This window comes from Coregonus clupeaformis, chromosome 13 (assembly GCF_020615455.1).
Source record: "Coregonus clupeaformis isolate EN_2021a chromosome 13, ASM2061545v1, whole genome shotgun sequence".
Classification (NCBI taxonomy): domain Eukaryota; kingdom Metazoa; phylum Chordata; class Actinopteri; order Salmoniformes; family Salmonidae; genus Coregonus; species Coregonus clupeaformis.
The window spans coordinates 2,882,824-2,898,351 of record NC_059204.1 but is presented as its reverse complement, the minus strand read 5'-3'; the positions used below and the strand labels follow the sequence as shown (position 1 = coordinate 2,898,351).

At 43.9% G+C, this 15,528-nt stretch overlaps 1 protein-coding gene across 2 annotated transcripts in view; it reads right to left on the bottom strand.

Annotated features, from left to right (window-relative positions):
- The window catches only part of LOC121579272 (double C2-like domain-containing protein beta), a 161,787-nt gene extending 148,301 nt beyond the window's left edge, over positions 1-13,486 (bottom strand). For both annotated transcript variants that reach the window (XM_045224125.1, XM_041893733.2), the window contains exon 1: positions 12,750-13,486. In XM_045224125.1, the coding sequence (XP_045080060.1) occupies positions 12,750-13,089 (340 nt within the window). In that variant the 5' untranslated portion in view covers positions 13,090-13,486. The remainder of the gene's footprint in view (positions 1-12,749) is intronic.
- Between the last annotated feature and the right edge of the window lie 2,042 nt (positions 13,487-15,528).

Here is a 15,528-nt window from a genome sequence, read left to right as displayed (position 1 = left end):
TTTACTATAGGTGTTAGTAGTATATTTTTTTCTACTGTATATATGTCATACATTGCCATAACTGTTCCTGCATACTGCTGTGCAAATTCACCTTGGTCTCCAGAGCAAATAAACCTGAATACAAGCCATGTCTACTTATTTGCTATTGTGCTTTCATAAATACCTTTGGCTGTCCTGCCTTGTTTCAGAGTCAGACGATATTGAGCTTGTTCCGAGCTGAAAGCTTTCCTTTACATTTTAGTCATTTAGCAGAGACTCTTTTCCAGAGCAACTTGTAGGAGCAATTAGGGTTAAATGCCTTGGCAAGCGCACATCGGCATATTTTTCACCTATTCAGCTCGGGGATTTGAACTAGCGACCTTTTGGTTACTGGCCCAACGCTATTAACCACTAGGTTACCTGCCGCCCCAATGAGTCTACAGGCTCTGTACTACTAAAGCTGGTGTCAAGGTCATTGTCATCAGCAGCAGCAGGATTAGTCTGTAGGACACACTAGTCAGTGATTAGCCAACATTTTACTACTTTGTCCCCATCAATACACACTCAAACAAGGTACTATACCCACCCACCCCCGTCATGTCAATAGATCATGCATGCTAACCTTCACACACAATACCCACCCCCAACAGACACCAGTCAGTCAACCACACCCAATACCTCCTTTTCTCCAATTTAGACTTCAAGCCTTGCATGAACAATCAACTTACCCTCCATAATACAGTGAAAACTACAGTAGAAGTTGTATCCTACTTGTAAACACACCAATTATGACAACAAGACACGGACCATGTTTATGCCTAGCCCCAGTATATTTATTTGCATCATGGAGTCATGGAAAGATTTAGCAAAGGTGACTTGTGCTGAGCTTGATGTTGATGCTGCTGCAGATGTTGAAGGGATCGTAATCTAAATAGTCACGTTAGCCTCTACGGTCACGTTAGCCTCTACGGTAGTTAGATACGGTCCGGTAGGCTGTAGTTAACCTAACCTAACGAAGCTAACGTTTGCTTGCAAAGTTACAAATCATATCAGCAGATAGCAACTGGCTAAATACATTGATTTGCTTTAGCCAGCATATTTTGCGAAAGCTACCTAGCTAGCCAGATTTTGGTTTAGCTAGGTAACGTTAGTTAGCTACGTTTGCTCAGCTCGACTTATTTTCTGCTGCGCTGATGTTGGCTGATCGGATGCCTTCCTCTTTGAAGTGAATGGGAAAATCGATGGAATAGCATCACTTTTCAACGTTCGACGACCTGGCAATCCCATCAGTTGAGACTTCCGTTTCGAAATCTGGCTACACACACAGACATTTAGATATTTCTCTGATCAGAGAGCTTCATAAAATGACGAGATGCTCATGTCTCCTCCCTAACAATGGGATTCGTTGTCCCAAAGGCGGGAAGGCAGGCGATAAGCTTAGGTCCAAAATATGCCCATAGACACACATCAGGCTTATTTTGGACAGATTTTGGCGAGAGTGAAACCTCTCGCGTCGCCTCTTCCTCTCTGACAAGATCCACCTCCACCGGGGTGATAAGTACGTCCTGAAATCGCTATGAATTCTGGATATTGTGGTTTGCTTACAACCAGGAAATGCAGATGGCTTGTTTCTACCGTGAGATGCAGAAACGCTCGTATTTGCGTGTAGTAAGGAAATCCTTGATTTCTATGACACATAATATGTTAATAACATATTAAAGGGCAGGTTTTTTCTTTATTCATTTTTTTTTTAAGACCAATTCTTAGACTGGGTGCTTGAAAAGTTCAGACTATCTGTAAATGTTGATTTCATCTACTTCTTATCTGGCTATAACGATAAGTACGTTTTGACACTCTTAATTTACCCCCTCTCCTCCCCATTACTTCCCAGCTAAGCCTCGAGGAGGAGGAAATTGCTTTACTGTACAGCATGACTGATCGACCATGTGCGTAAATACTGTACTATTAAAAGATCAGTGTTTCCAGAAAATATACACAAAAAACAACATTTCAAATTAGACAAGATCTCCTGAATAAAAGCTGGAAAGGGCTAAGCACATCAAACTAGAAAACAAATAAATGCCCTATACATGGCCCCATCCTTCCAGCTTCTTCAGTGAACAGTTCCATTCCTGGCCTAAACCCTATATGGGTATACTGCCCACTATCCTTTGGCTTCTCACTCACTACCATCCACCTGAACAGATACTATAGATACAAACACTAGCTAAATAACGCAGATGCTGTTCTACTGTTTAAAATCTATTATTTTTCCTGCAGTCTGAACAGCCAAAAGCCACATGGAATTGGATGTTTCAAGCCACATTTCAAACCACCTGATTTATTTGCCATCAAGTGGTTTTTAGACTGTTAATTGGCATATCTTGTTGCTTGCTAGCTACTCTGTTGACAGTTTGACAAGAACATAACGTGGTAGCTACACTAGCTTGTTAATTGTTTACAAACTAATTAGTGAATGTGCTAGAAAGCTAAACAGCTACCTAGCTAGCTAGTTGACTGCTGTGGCTAGCCAAAAAGGACTTGTTTTGAAAGTTGGATAATCTTATCCTTTGAGGCTTTAAAAGGGTTCTTACACTATGATTTTGAACATTCACAGCAACTGGGAAACGTCCATGGCAGGCATTGTTGTCACCTTAGCTTGCTACATAACTTCTGAGTTATATGAAGCAAGAGCATCACCACCAATCAGCCTACACCATTGCGCACACACCCGTTGTTACTATGACAACCAGCGTAGCCATGTCAGCAAATGACTGCTGTCTGAACACACACAAATCCGATTTGGTCACTTATAACTTGTTGTTTGGACAGTCAGTATTCCAAAACGGATTTGAAAAACAAAACTGATTTGAGCATTAAGGCCTGCATTGTGAACAAGGCTTTAGACAACTGTAACTCCAGCAGCCTCATGTGTTGTAATACTAGCTGTGACAAATCCACTGCCTCAATGGACAACATCCCTTGATGTGGGATGTACAATAACCAGGGCTTATTTTCGGTGACGCATCAGACTTTTTTTTTCAGTGTCTCTCTGTTCCTTGGACACAACACTGGAAGCTAGTTGCTCCCGAATAGGCTGGTGACAAGCACATACGCCAGATGATGACTCAAGATTTTGATAGCATTGTTGAGAACTTTAATTTACTATTAATTGCTACAATAGTCAATGCATGATTGTGGTTCCCTGTTCGTTACCTTGGCTTCCCAATTTGACGTCAGTCGAATCTACTTTATCCTATAATGTAAGCAGTCTGTCAAGGTGGAGACAGCGAGACAGTAGTTAAATATTGAAGTGAGAAAGCATCAGACACATTTTTTCAAAAGAAACGCCCCTGCTGCATTTCAACTACCTCCTATAGATGTTGGATCTTAATTTGACCACGCTGTTGCAGGATAACTTTCCTGCAATGTAGGAAATGTAACACTTGTAGTATATTTGAGGTTTAAAAAGGCTTCTGAAGTTTGTAATTTCCACTTAATAATTCACATTCCCTGTTGCTGCAGGATTATTTTCCTGCTGTAGAAAACGGACTCAAATTAAGATCCTACATTTGTACCTTGACTCCCGAGGGAATCAAGGCATCTTGGATGACTCCTTCCTTGTGGGTTTCTGCGCCTATTAAATGTCGCTTCAAGTGTCTCTTTCTAATTGCCCTATTTGTATTGCACATCTCACAAAACACACGGCTTCATTACAATCAATTTGCTCCTCCATGTTGCCAGGAGGATTGTGGTTAGAAAACGGCCTCCTCACGACACTGTGTTCTGGCCCAGTGCCCTTGGGGCGAAGCAGAAGCACTCTACGGGCTAATACTTTTCCCCCATTCTGTCCAAGACAATCAGATCTAATTGCGCCAGGTTTGTACAGCAGCAGACGAGGCATATGCTTTTAGCAATAGCGTATAACCACTATCCACCTGTTGGCCATGATGAAGCACTGATATGTTTCTAACATTCTGTCCAAGACAATCATATCTAATGGCTCAAAATTCATTCAGCAACAGACTAAAATATATGCTCTCAGCAGCCATACAAACACCATTCTAATACCACCTGTCCTGTTGCCTCTCTAGTCTATTGTTGAAGGTACTTGGACCTGGCATTTCTGTACAGTCTGTATCCAACCTACACTCACTATTGCACTTAGAAACAATTATGTCACAACTAGGCCTAGTTGTTTTGGCCATACTATAAGTAACTGTACAAAATATTTTGTCCTCGACAATGTAAGCCGTTACATAACAGTTGAAGAAGGGCTTGATTCCACTTCAAATCAAGGCTACTTTAATGCCGAGTGCAACTCCATGTTCCTTTCCCCTCTCGATAAGAGAGCTTGCGCTGTCCACAAGGTCATTGCTCAACATCTGTCAAAGCCAGCCTGTTCCACCCACTCCGTGCTGTTGCCATTCCATCCCCCAATCCGGTGCAGGATTATAGGATCGGCAGAGCATCCCTTAATCCCTCTGCATGTCACTCTGTATGGATTAAGCCTTTACTGGGCTGCCATGCTGTCACACTAACCTGTATTCACTATAGTGTCAAAAAGACCCATAACAGCACCCATTGGAGGGAAATTGTAGGAAATAGAAAACGGGTCTGGAGACCATTGTAAAATGTATTGGAAATTGCTGAGTGAGTGAGTGACATGCTTGAGTGACACTCACATGTCAGTGGATGGACAGCCTGCACAGTCATCAACAGAGTAGCTTCTGTTTAACGTTGTCAATAGTGATTAGTTGCCTGACGACTCGCACTGAATTCTTCTGCTGCTCTATCTTTGTTACATACTTCAGTCTGAGACTGCCATTATTGAAGTTGATTGTGGTGACGTTAAAATGAGGGATGTTGTAGAAAACAAAGTCATCAACGATTGGATAATCTCTAACCAATTAGAGTATCAAAGCCAATGCCAAATTATAAAAACACCGATTTACCCACGTATCTTCTGGCTCTGGCCCAACCTATCGGTTTCTGGGACCAATCACATGGTCTAGAATGGATTTCCAGCCTTGAAATTTTCAGGGAGGTACTCAGATCCATACTCATTGCTTTGAAGAACTTAACGTCCATAGGTGTGGCGTAATGTTTGGCCGGAGCAAAGTGTTTGGGTAACCGGGCAAAGTGGTTAGTGCTCTTACAGTGAGGGAAAAAAGTATTTGATCCCCTGCTGATTTTGTACGTTTGCCCACTGACAAAGACATGATCAGTCTATAATTTTAATGGTAGGTTTATTTGAACAGTGAGAGACAGAATAACAACAAAAAAATCCAGAAAAACGCATGTCAAAAATGTTATAAATTGATTTGCATTTTAATGAAGAAAATAAGTATTTGACACCTCTGCAAAACATGAGTTAGTACTTGGTGGCAAAACCCTTGTTGGCAATCACAGGGGTCAGACGTTTCTTGTAGTTGGCCACCAGGTTTGCACACATCTCAGGAGGGATTTTGTCCCACTCCTCTTTGCAGATCTTCTCCAAGTCATTAAGGTTTCAAGGCTGACGTTTGGCAACTCGAACCTTCAGCTCCCTCCACAGATGTTCTATGGGATTAAGGTCTGGAGACTGGCTAGGCCACTCCAGGACCTTAATGTGCTTCTTCTTGAGCCACTCCTTTGATGCCTTGGTCGTGTGTTTTGGGTCATTGTCATGCTGGAATACCCATCCACGACCCATTTTCAATGCCCTGGCTGAGGGAAGGAGGTTCTCACCCAAGATTTGACAGTACATGGCCCCGTCCATCGTCCCTTTGATGCGGTGAAGTTGTCCTGTCCCCTTAGCAGAATAACACCCCCAAAGCATAATGTTTCCACCTCCATGTTTGACGGTGGGGATGGTGTTCTTGGGGTCATAGGCAGCATTCCTCCTCCTCCAAACACGGCGAGTTGAGTTGATGCCAAAGAGCTCGATTTTCACCCAGTTCTCATCTGAATCATTCAGATGTTCATTGGCAAACTTCAGACGGGCCTGTATATGTGCTTTCTTGAGCAGGGGGACCTTGCGGGCGCTGCAGGATTTCAGTCCTTCACGGCGTAGTGTGTTACCAATTGTTTTCTTGGTGACTATGGTCCCAGCTGCCTTGAGATCATTGACAAGATCCTCCCGTGTAGTTCTGGGCTGATTCCTCACCGTTCTCATGATCATTGCCTGTCCACGAGGTGAGATCTTGCATGGAGCCCCAGGCTGAGGGAGATTGACAGTTATTTTGTGTTTCTTCCATTTGTGAATAATCGCACCAACTGTTGTCACCTTCTCACCAAGCTGCTTGGTGATGGTCTTGTAGCCCATTCCAGCCTTGTGTAGGTCTACAATCTTGTCCCTGACATCCTTGGAGAGCTCTTTGGTCATGGCCATGGTGGAGAGTTTGGAATCTGATTGATTGATTGCTTCTGTGGACAGGTGTCTTTTATACAGGTAACAAACTGAGATTAGGAGCACTCCCTTTAAGAGTGTGCTCCTAATCTCAGCTCGTTACCTGTATAAAAGTCACCTTGGAGCCAGAAATCTTTTTGATTGAGAGGGGGTCAAATACTTATTTCCCTCATTAAAATGCAAATCAATTTCTAACATTTTTTACATGCGTTGTTCTGGATTTTTTTGTTGTTATTCTGTCTCTCACTGTTCAAATAAACCTACCATTAAAATTATAGACTGATCATTTCTTTGTCAGTGTGCAAATGTACAAAATCAGCAGGGGATCAAATACTTTTTTCCCTCACAGTATAAGGGATTTGCTTTTAGAGCATTCAGACAGTGGGTGACACGACAACCGCTCACTGTAAAACACAAGAAATTCAAAACTGACTTGTCACAGGAGGTGCATTCCCTTGGCAGGCAACAACAGTGACAAGACTGGGGCAGATGCACACACACATACGCACACAACAGTAGCTTGATACTAATAGTTCATATGTGCACACATGCAGACGCACACACACACAGACACACACACACACACACACACAAACACACACACACAGACACATATACACACACAAGAGGAGCCTGCCAGCCTCGCTGCTTGGACGGCTGCTTGCGTGTGGATGTAAACAACCCTCTTGCCGAGACTCAACAGCATGCCTACAAATCCGACTGGAGCCCACTACATACACTGAGTATACAAAACATTAAGAACACCTGCTCTTTCCATGACATAAACTGACCAGGTGAATCCAGGTGAAAGCTATGATCCCTTATTGATATCACTTGTTAAATCCACTTTAAATCAGTGTAGATGAAGGGGAGAAGACAGGTTAAAAAATTATTTTTAAGCCTTGAGACAATTGAGACATGGTGAGGGTGAATGGGCAAGACAATACATTTAAGTGCCTTTCAACAGGGTATGGTAGTAGGTGCAAGGTGCACCGGTTTGTGTCAAGAACTGCAACGCTGTTGGTATTTTCACGCTCAACAGTTTCCCGTGTGTATCAAGAATGGTCAACCACCCAAAGGACATCCAGCCAACTTGACACAACTATGGGAAGCATTGGAGTCAACATGGCCAGCATCCCTGTGGAACGCTTTCGACACCTTGTAGAGTCCATGCCCCAACGAATTGAGGCTGTTCTGAGGGCAAAAGGGAGCGGTGCAAATTGGGGAGAAAAAGGGGTAAAATAATCAATTTTAAAAAATAGAAAATGCTCACTCAGCTGAGCCTCACAACTAATACAACAACTGATCTATTACCGGTGTGATCATATAGCTTACCTCAAATTTAGAACGATATATTTTTTCAATGGCCTGAACAACAATGCATTGGCAGGGCAATTCAAGCAAAGCCAATATGCAGAGATAATGTACTGGGCCTACAGCTTACTGCACAAACCTCATTGCTACAGAACTGTTTTTAATTGGTTAATGTTGCATAGGCTTACGTTCCTTAACTCAAGTAAAAACAAATCTGAGCGGTAGATCTCGGCTTGCATTTTGACTCAAAGTGATCTGGACTCAGAAAAGGTTGGTGACCACTGTTCTAAAGTTTTCCCTGTTAACACTAGCAACGTTTCCCTTTACTGTGGCAATTGTGATCGAATCAACGCAATATTAGCAACTTTCAATGCAACATACCGAAACAAAACGAACTATGCAAGAGATTTTGTTGTAGGCAGAACTCAGAGTAGGATTCTATTGCATTGACACACACTACTCATCCCGTACTCTACACAGACAGGTGCAGCATAACCAATAATAGCTGCAGTAGGCCTACAGTGGGGAGAACAAGTATTTAATACACTGCCGATTTTGCAGGTTTTCCTACTTACAAAGCATGTAGAGGTCTGTAATTGTTATCATAGGTACACTTCAACTGTGAGAGACGGAATCTAAAACAAAAATCCAGAAATCACATTGTATGATTTTTAAGTAATTAATTTGCATTTTATTGCATGACATAAGTATTTGATACATCAGAAAAGCAGAACTTAATATTTGGTACAGAAACCTTTGTTTGCAATTACAGAGATCATACGTTTCCTGTAGGTCTTGACAAGGTTTGCACACACTGCAGCAGGGATTTTGGCCCACTCCTCCATACCTTCTCCAGATCCTTCAGGTTTCGGGGCTGTCGCTGGGCAATACGGACTTTCAGCTCCCTCCAAAGATTTTCTATTGGGTTCAAGCCTGGAGATTGGCTAGGCCACTCCAGGACCTTGAGATGCTTCTTACGGAGCCACTCCTTAGTTGCCCTGGCTGTGTGTTTCGGGTCGTTGTCATGCTGGAAGACCCAGCCACGACCCATCTTCAATGCTCTTACTGAGGGAAGGAGGTTGTTGGCCAAGATCTCGCGATACATGGCCCCATCCATCCTCCCCTCAATACGGTGCAGTCGTCCTGTCCCCTTTGCAGAAAAGCATCCCCAAAGAATGATGTTTCCACCTCCATGCTTCACGGTTGGGATGGTGTTCTTGGGGTTGTACTCATCCTTCTTCTTCCTCCAAACACGGCGAGTGGAGTTTAGACCAAAAAGCTCTATTGTCGTCTCATCAGACCACATGACCATCTCCCATTCCTCCTCTGGATCATCCAGATGGTCATTGGCAAACTTCAGACAGGCCTGGACATGCGCTGGCTTGAGCAGGGGGACGTTGCGTGCGCTGCAGGATTTTAATCCATGATGGCGTAGTGTGTTACTAATGGTTTTCTTTGAGACTGTGGTCCCAGCTCTCTTCAGGTCATTGACCAGGTCCTGCCATGTAGTTCTGGGCTGATCCCTCACCTTCCTCATGATCATTGATGCCCCACGAGGTGAGATCTTGCATGGAGCCCCAGACCGAGGGTGATTGACCATCATCTTGAACTTCTTCCATTTTCTAACAATTGCGCCAACAGTTGTTGCCTTCTCACCAAGCTGCTTGCCTATTGTCCTGTAGCCCATCACAGCCTTGTGCAGGTCTACAATTTTATCCCTGATGTCCTTACACGGCTCTCTGGTCTTGGCCATTGTGGAGAGGTTGGAGTCTGTTTGATTGAGTGTGTGGACAGGTGTCTTTTATACAGGTAACGAGTTCAAACAGGTGCAGTTAATACAGGTAATGAGTGGAGAACAGGAGGGCTTCTTAAAGAAAAACTAACAGGTCTGTGAGAGCCAGAATTCTTACTGGTTGGTAGGTGATCAAATACTTATGTCATGCAATAAAATGCAAATTAATTACTTAAAAATCATACAATGTGATTTTCTGGATTTTTGTTTTAAATGCCGTCTCTCACAGTTGAAGTGTACCTATGATAAAAATTACAGACCTCTACATGCTTTGTAAGTAGGAAAACCTGCAAAATCGGCAGTGTATCAAATACTTGTTCTCCCCACTGTATGTGCAAATAGACCATTGCAATATATACAGTGAGCTCCATAATTCACTGGACAGTGACCATTCTTTTGTTATTTTGGTTCTGTACTCTAGCACTTTGAGTTTGAAAGGATACAATGACAATGAGGGTGAAGTGCAGACTGTCAGCTTTAATTTGAGGGTATTTTCATACATATCGGATGAACCGTTTACGAATTATAGAAGCTTTTGTACATGGTCCCCCCCATTTTCGGGCATCAAAAATCATTGGACAGTTTAACATAATGTAGAATAAAGTAATCATTGTTAATATTTGGTCGCATATCCTTTGTATGCAATGACTGCTTGAAGTCTGCGATGCATCGCCATCACCAGACGCTGGGTATCTTCCCTGGTGATGCTCTGCCAGGCCTGTACTGCAGCCATCTTCAGTTCCTGCTTGTTTCGGGGACTTATTGCCTTAAGTCTCCTCTTCAGCATGTAAAATGCATGTTCAATTGGATTCAGATCTGGTGATTGACTCGGCCAGTCAAGGTTTTTCCACTTTTTTGGCCATCAAAAACCCCTTTGTTGCTCTAGCAGTATGTTTAGGGTCATTGTCTTGTTGCGTGATTAAGTGCCGTCCAATGAGTTTGGAGGCATTTGGTTTTATCTGAGCAGATAAAATATTTCTGTAGACTTCAGAATTCATTGTTCTACTTCTGTCTGCAGTCACATCATCGATGAAGACAAGTGAGCCTGTTCCACTGGCAGCCATACAGGCCCAAGCCATAACACCCCCCTCCACCATGTTTCATGGATGAGGTGGTATGCTTTGGATCATGGGCATTTCTTTTTTTTCTCCACACTTTTGTCTTTCCATCACTCTGGTACATGTTAATCTTTGTCTCATCTGTCCACACATTTTTTTTCCAGAACTCTTGGGGTTCTTTTAGGTGCTTTTTAGCAAACTGTAATCTTGCCTTTCTGTTCTTCAGGCTTATCAGTGGTTTGCATCTTGTAGTGTACCCTCTGTAGTCCTGCTGGTGTAGTCTTCTGCGTATGGTAGACTTTGACACATCTACACCTGCATCCAGGAGAGTGTTTTGATCTGTTGGGCTGTTATCAGGGGGTTTTTCTTCACCATAGAGAGTATTCTCCGGTCATCCACTACAGTGGTCTTCCTCTGTCTACCGGGTCTTTTGACATAACTGAGTTCACCGGTTGTTTTTTTCTTGTTAATGATGAACAAAACTGTTGACTTGGGCATGGCCAGGGTTTTTGCAATGTTCCTGAATGATTGATTTTCATTTCTGAGCCTTATGACGGCCAACTTCATTTGCATCGACACTGCTGTCTTCCTCATGTTGTCACACCCCAATAACAACCTCCAAAGGCAATAGCAACGTCTAGAATCATTACTATTCATCAACAGCTCTCCTGCATTCACTAACGACACAAATGAATACACCTGCCTAACGACACACATCTGTGAAGCCAATTTAACAAATACTTGTAGTACCTTAAAATGGGGGGACCATGTACAAAAGGTGCTGTCATTTCTAAACGGTTCATCCGATATGTATGAAAATACCCTCAAATTAAAGCTGACAGTCTGCACTTCACGCTCATTGTCATTGTATCCTTTCAAACTCAAAGTGCTAGAGTACAGAACCAAAATAACAAAACAATGGTCACTGTCCAATGAATTATGGAGCTCACTGTATGTATCTGTGCCATTTACTTTGAACTGGACTGTGTTTACAGCATGAACGGTCGTGCGTAGATGCACTTGTTTAGAGATCAAAGAGAGAGCTGTATGTACCACGTGTGCACATTCTGTTCATATCCTTTGCTAGTTAGTGAGTTATTAGCCCAGTTATAGATCATTTGTAGTCAGCAATAGGGGAGTGATTGCTTCCTAAAACAGCACAAAACGTGTACATTTCTAGACATCTTTGAAAAGCGAGTCAGTTAAAGAGCTTTTTTTGTCTTAAAGGGGCAGTGTTGTATTTTGAGACAGGCTTGAATAAGTAGCCAATAGGCAGAGGGTAGCATAATTTGTCTGATGCTCTGTAATAATGGTATGGGAATAATAATGCATTGTATTTTGTAAAGTGGTTTCTTGCTTCAAACATCACAACAACATTTTCAGTCACCTCCTTGTCTGAATGACAAGTGGATAAACAGGTTAATGCCAAGCCCTGCATGTTTTTTTTCAAAAGTCTCATGGAATGTAGGCCTACATTGAACACCACATATTGGCTGCTACTGTAGGCTGAATGATAGAACAGCTATCTCCATGTTAAAATGTTACGGGATGCATTTTTCTCCATTGTTTTTGATGGTAGGCCACTCTGGTAGACCTACATTATGATCAAATAGCCACAGAATTTTCACAACGTTCAAGTTTGCGCTCAGCAGACCTGAAATGTGTTTGTGCCTGAACAAATTAGAGGGAACATTGGGTGCAACTCAATATTAAGGTGTTCCTAATGTTTGGTATACTCAGTGTATATCCTGCCTGCTAATTTACAACTACTCAGAGGCATGAATCACCCAGCCTGAGAAGCTTCGGCACAACAAGCACATAAGCCCAGCCTTTACACATCACATGTGTAATCACATCACTTTTCTCACACTGGTATAATTATTTATTTTGTTGATCTGTACTTATAGTACCTACATGAGTCTACAGTGTATGAGTGTAGGAGTGCAGTATTGCATGCAAGGAAGGAAGCAACAGCCACTCTGCGGCAGCAACAGTTGGCTCTCAACAATCAGAGAGTTACCTACGCCACAGAGAGGGAGACGCACAGACACACCGGCACTCGGCAACCACACATGGAAGGAAAAGGAGAGAGGGGGAGAAGAGAAAGAGGTGAAAAAAGACACAGCCACACCAGATGGTCACTCGGCAACCAGAGACTGAAGGAAGGAACGAAGGAAGAAGAAGAGGACAAAATAGATAAATTGTCTCTACTCACTTGAGTCGTCCGAGTCATAGCCCTCCACGTCCGGTTCCTCCTCCTTCTTGCCGGTCGCCGCGGGTGACGGGGCGGCGGCACCGCCAAACACCCGGTCCGGGTCGTCATCGGTGTGGGTGTGGGAGTGGGCCGGGTCATCCCCAGAGTTGTGGCTGGCGGAGGAGGAGCGCAGCGAGCCGGCCCGGCTGAGGGCAGGGGGTGCTGTGGGGGGGAGACCCCGCGGGTAGCGGGGGAAGTAGTCAGAGATCTGCTTGATGGGCTGGATGGGGCCAGGGCACACGTCAATGGCCATGTGCTCCTGGATGCTGATGGTGGTCTTCTCGCCTTTGCGTTGTGTCATGCATGCGGTCCCTCGGAGCGCCCACCCAGCCCAGTCAAGACCCAGTCAAAACAATAACTATTCCCCAGGTGTCCCCAAATACACAAAAAAGGCTCCTCGAAAAGTAAACACCAAAGCCAGCCGGAGAAAATTGTTTTGGAATTTGAAGTTGTTCCTCTGAAGTCTATCTCTGAAGAGAAAGCCTCAGTGGAGAGAGAGGTCCTGGCTGTGAGTGAGTGAGATGAGTAGGTCCTGGTGGCTCCTCGGACTCCCCCCTCTAGCCTGTGCTGCACTGGGCTACATGGAGAGCCGTGGCTGGTCCGCCCTGCACGCTCTAACCATGCTGTCTCTCTGTCTCACACACTGCTGCCTGCCTGCTCTCTATACAGCTCTCTCTCTCTACCTCTACTCCACTCGGCTGCCGTCTGTTTGTATGTGTGTGCGTGTGTGTGTGTGCGCGAGAGAGTGAGAGAGAGGGGGGGGGGGATTAGTGAGGAAGGAGGTGGGCTCAGCTGATGTCACCTCTTAGCAACCAAGCGGTAAACAGGGACCGTCGGTGCGGGTACTTAATTATGCTATTAGTCCCCATCATTCTGTCAGTGGGAGGGAGGCTCTGCCGTGTGTGTGAGAGGAAGAGCAGAGAGAGACTGCAGAGAATACCTATGTGTGTGCGTGTGTGTGTGCCTGTGCAGTGAAAGACAAAATGTGTGTCTCTAAGGGTGCACATCTCTGTTATAGGAGCACAACCGCAAATTTAAGTGCGTGTGTGCACAGGGGTGTGTGTGTGAAAGAGAAGTGAATAGATTTACATTTACATTTTAGTCATTTAGCAGACGCTAGCTCCGTGTAAGTGTGGGGACTGTAGAGCATAGACATATGTGTGTCTGTAAGGAAGAGTGTCTGTGTACTTAAGAGGAGTGCAAGCATTCGTGTGTGTATATGTACAGTGAGGGAAAAAAGTATTTGATACCCTGCTGATTTTGTACGTTTGCCCACTGACAAAGAAATGATCAGTCTATAATTTTAATGGTAGGTTTATTTGAACAGTGAGAGACAGAATAACAACAAAAAAATGATATAAATTGATTTGCATTTTAAATGAGGGAAATAAGTATTTGACCCCCTCTCAATCAGAACGATTTCTGGCTCCCAGGTGTCTTTTATACAGGTAATGAGCTGAGATTAGGAGCACACTCTTAAAGGTAGTGCTCCTAATCTCAGCTTGTTACCTGTATAAAAGACACCTGTCCACAGAAGCAATCAATCAATCAGATTCCAAACTCTCCACCATGGCCAAGGTTGTAGACCTACACAAGGCTGGAATGGGCTACAAGACCATCGCCAAGCAGCTTGGTGAGAAGGTGACAACAGTTGGTGCAATTATTCGCAAATGGAAGAAACACAAAAGAACTGTCAATCTCCCTCGGCCTGGGGCTCCATGCAAGATCTCACCTCATTGAGTTGCAATGATCATGAGAACGGTGAGGAATCAGCCCAGAACTACACAGGAGGATCTTGTCAATGATCTCAAGGCAGCTGGGACCATAGTCACCAAGAAAACAATTGGTAACACACTACGCCGTGAAGGACTGAAATCCTGCAGCGCCCGCAAGGTCCCCCTGCTCAAGCAAGCACATATACATGCCCGTCTGATGTTTGCCAATGAACATCTGAATGATTCAGAGGAGAACTGGGTGAAAGTGTTGTGGTCAGATGAGACCAAAATGGAGCTCTTTGGCATCAACTCAACTCGTCGTGTTTGGAGGAGGAGGAATGCTGCCTATGACCCCAAGAACACCATCCCCACCGTCAAACATGGAGGTGGAAACAGTATGCTTTGGGAGTGTTTTTCTGCTAAGGGGACAGGACAACTTCACCGCATCAAAGGGACGATGGACGGGGCCATGTACTGTCAAATCTTGGGTGAGAACCTCCTTCCCTCAGCCAGGGCATTGAAAATGGGTCGTGGATGCGTATTCCAGCATGACAACGACCCAAAACACACGGCCAAGGCAACAAAGGAGTGGCTCAAGAAGAAGCACATTAAGGTCCTGGAGTGGCCTAGCCAGTCTCCAGACCTTAATCCCATAGAAAATCTGTGGAGGGAGCTGAAGGTTTGAGTTGCCAAACGTCAGCCTCGAAACCTTAATGACTTGGAGAAGATCTGCAAAGAGGAGTAGGACAAAATCCCTCCTGAGATGTGTGCAAACCTGGTGGCCAACTACAACAAACGTCTGACCTCTGTGATTGCCAACAAGGGTTTTGCCACAAAGTACTAAGTCATGTTTTGCAGAGGGGTCAAATACTTATTTCCCTCATTAAAATGCAAATCAATTTATAACATTTTTGACATGTGTTTTTCTGGATTTTTTTGTTGTTATTCTGTCTCTCACTGTTCAAATAAACCTACCATTAAAATTATAGACTGATAATTTCTTTGTCAGTGGGCAAACGTACAAA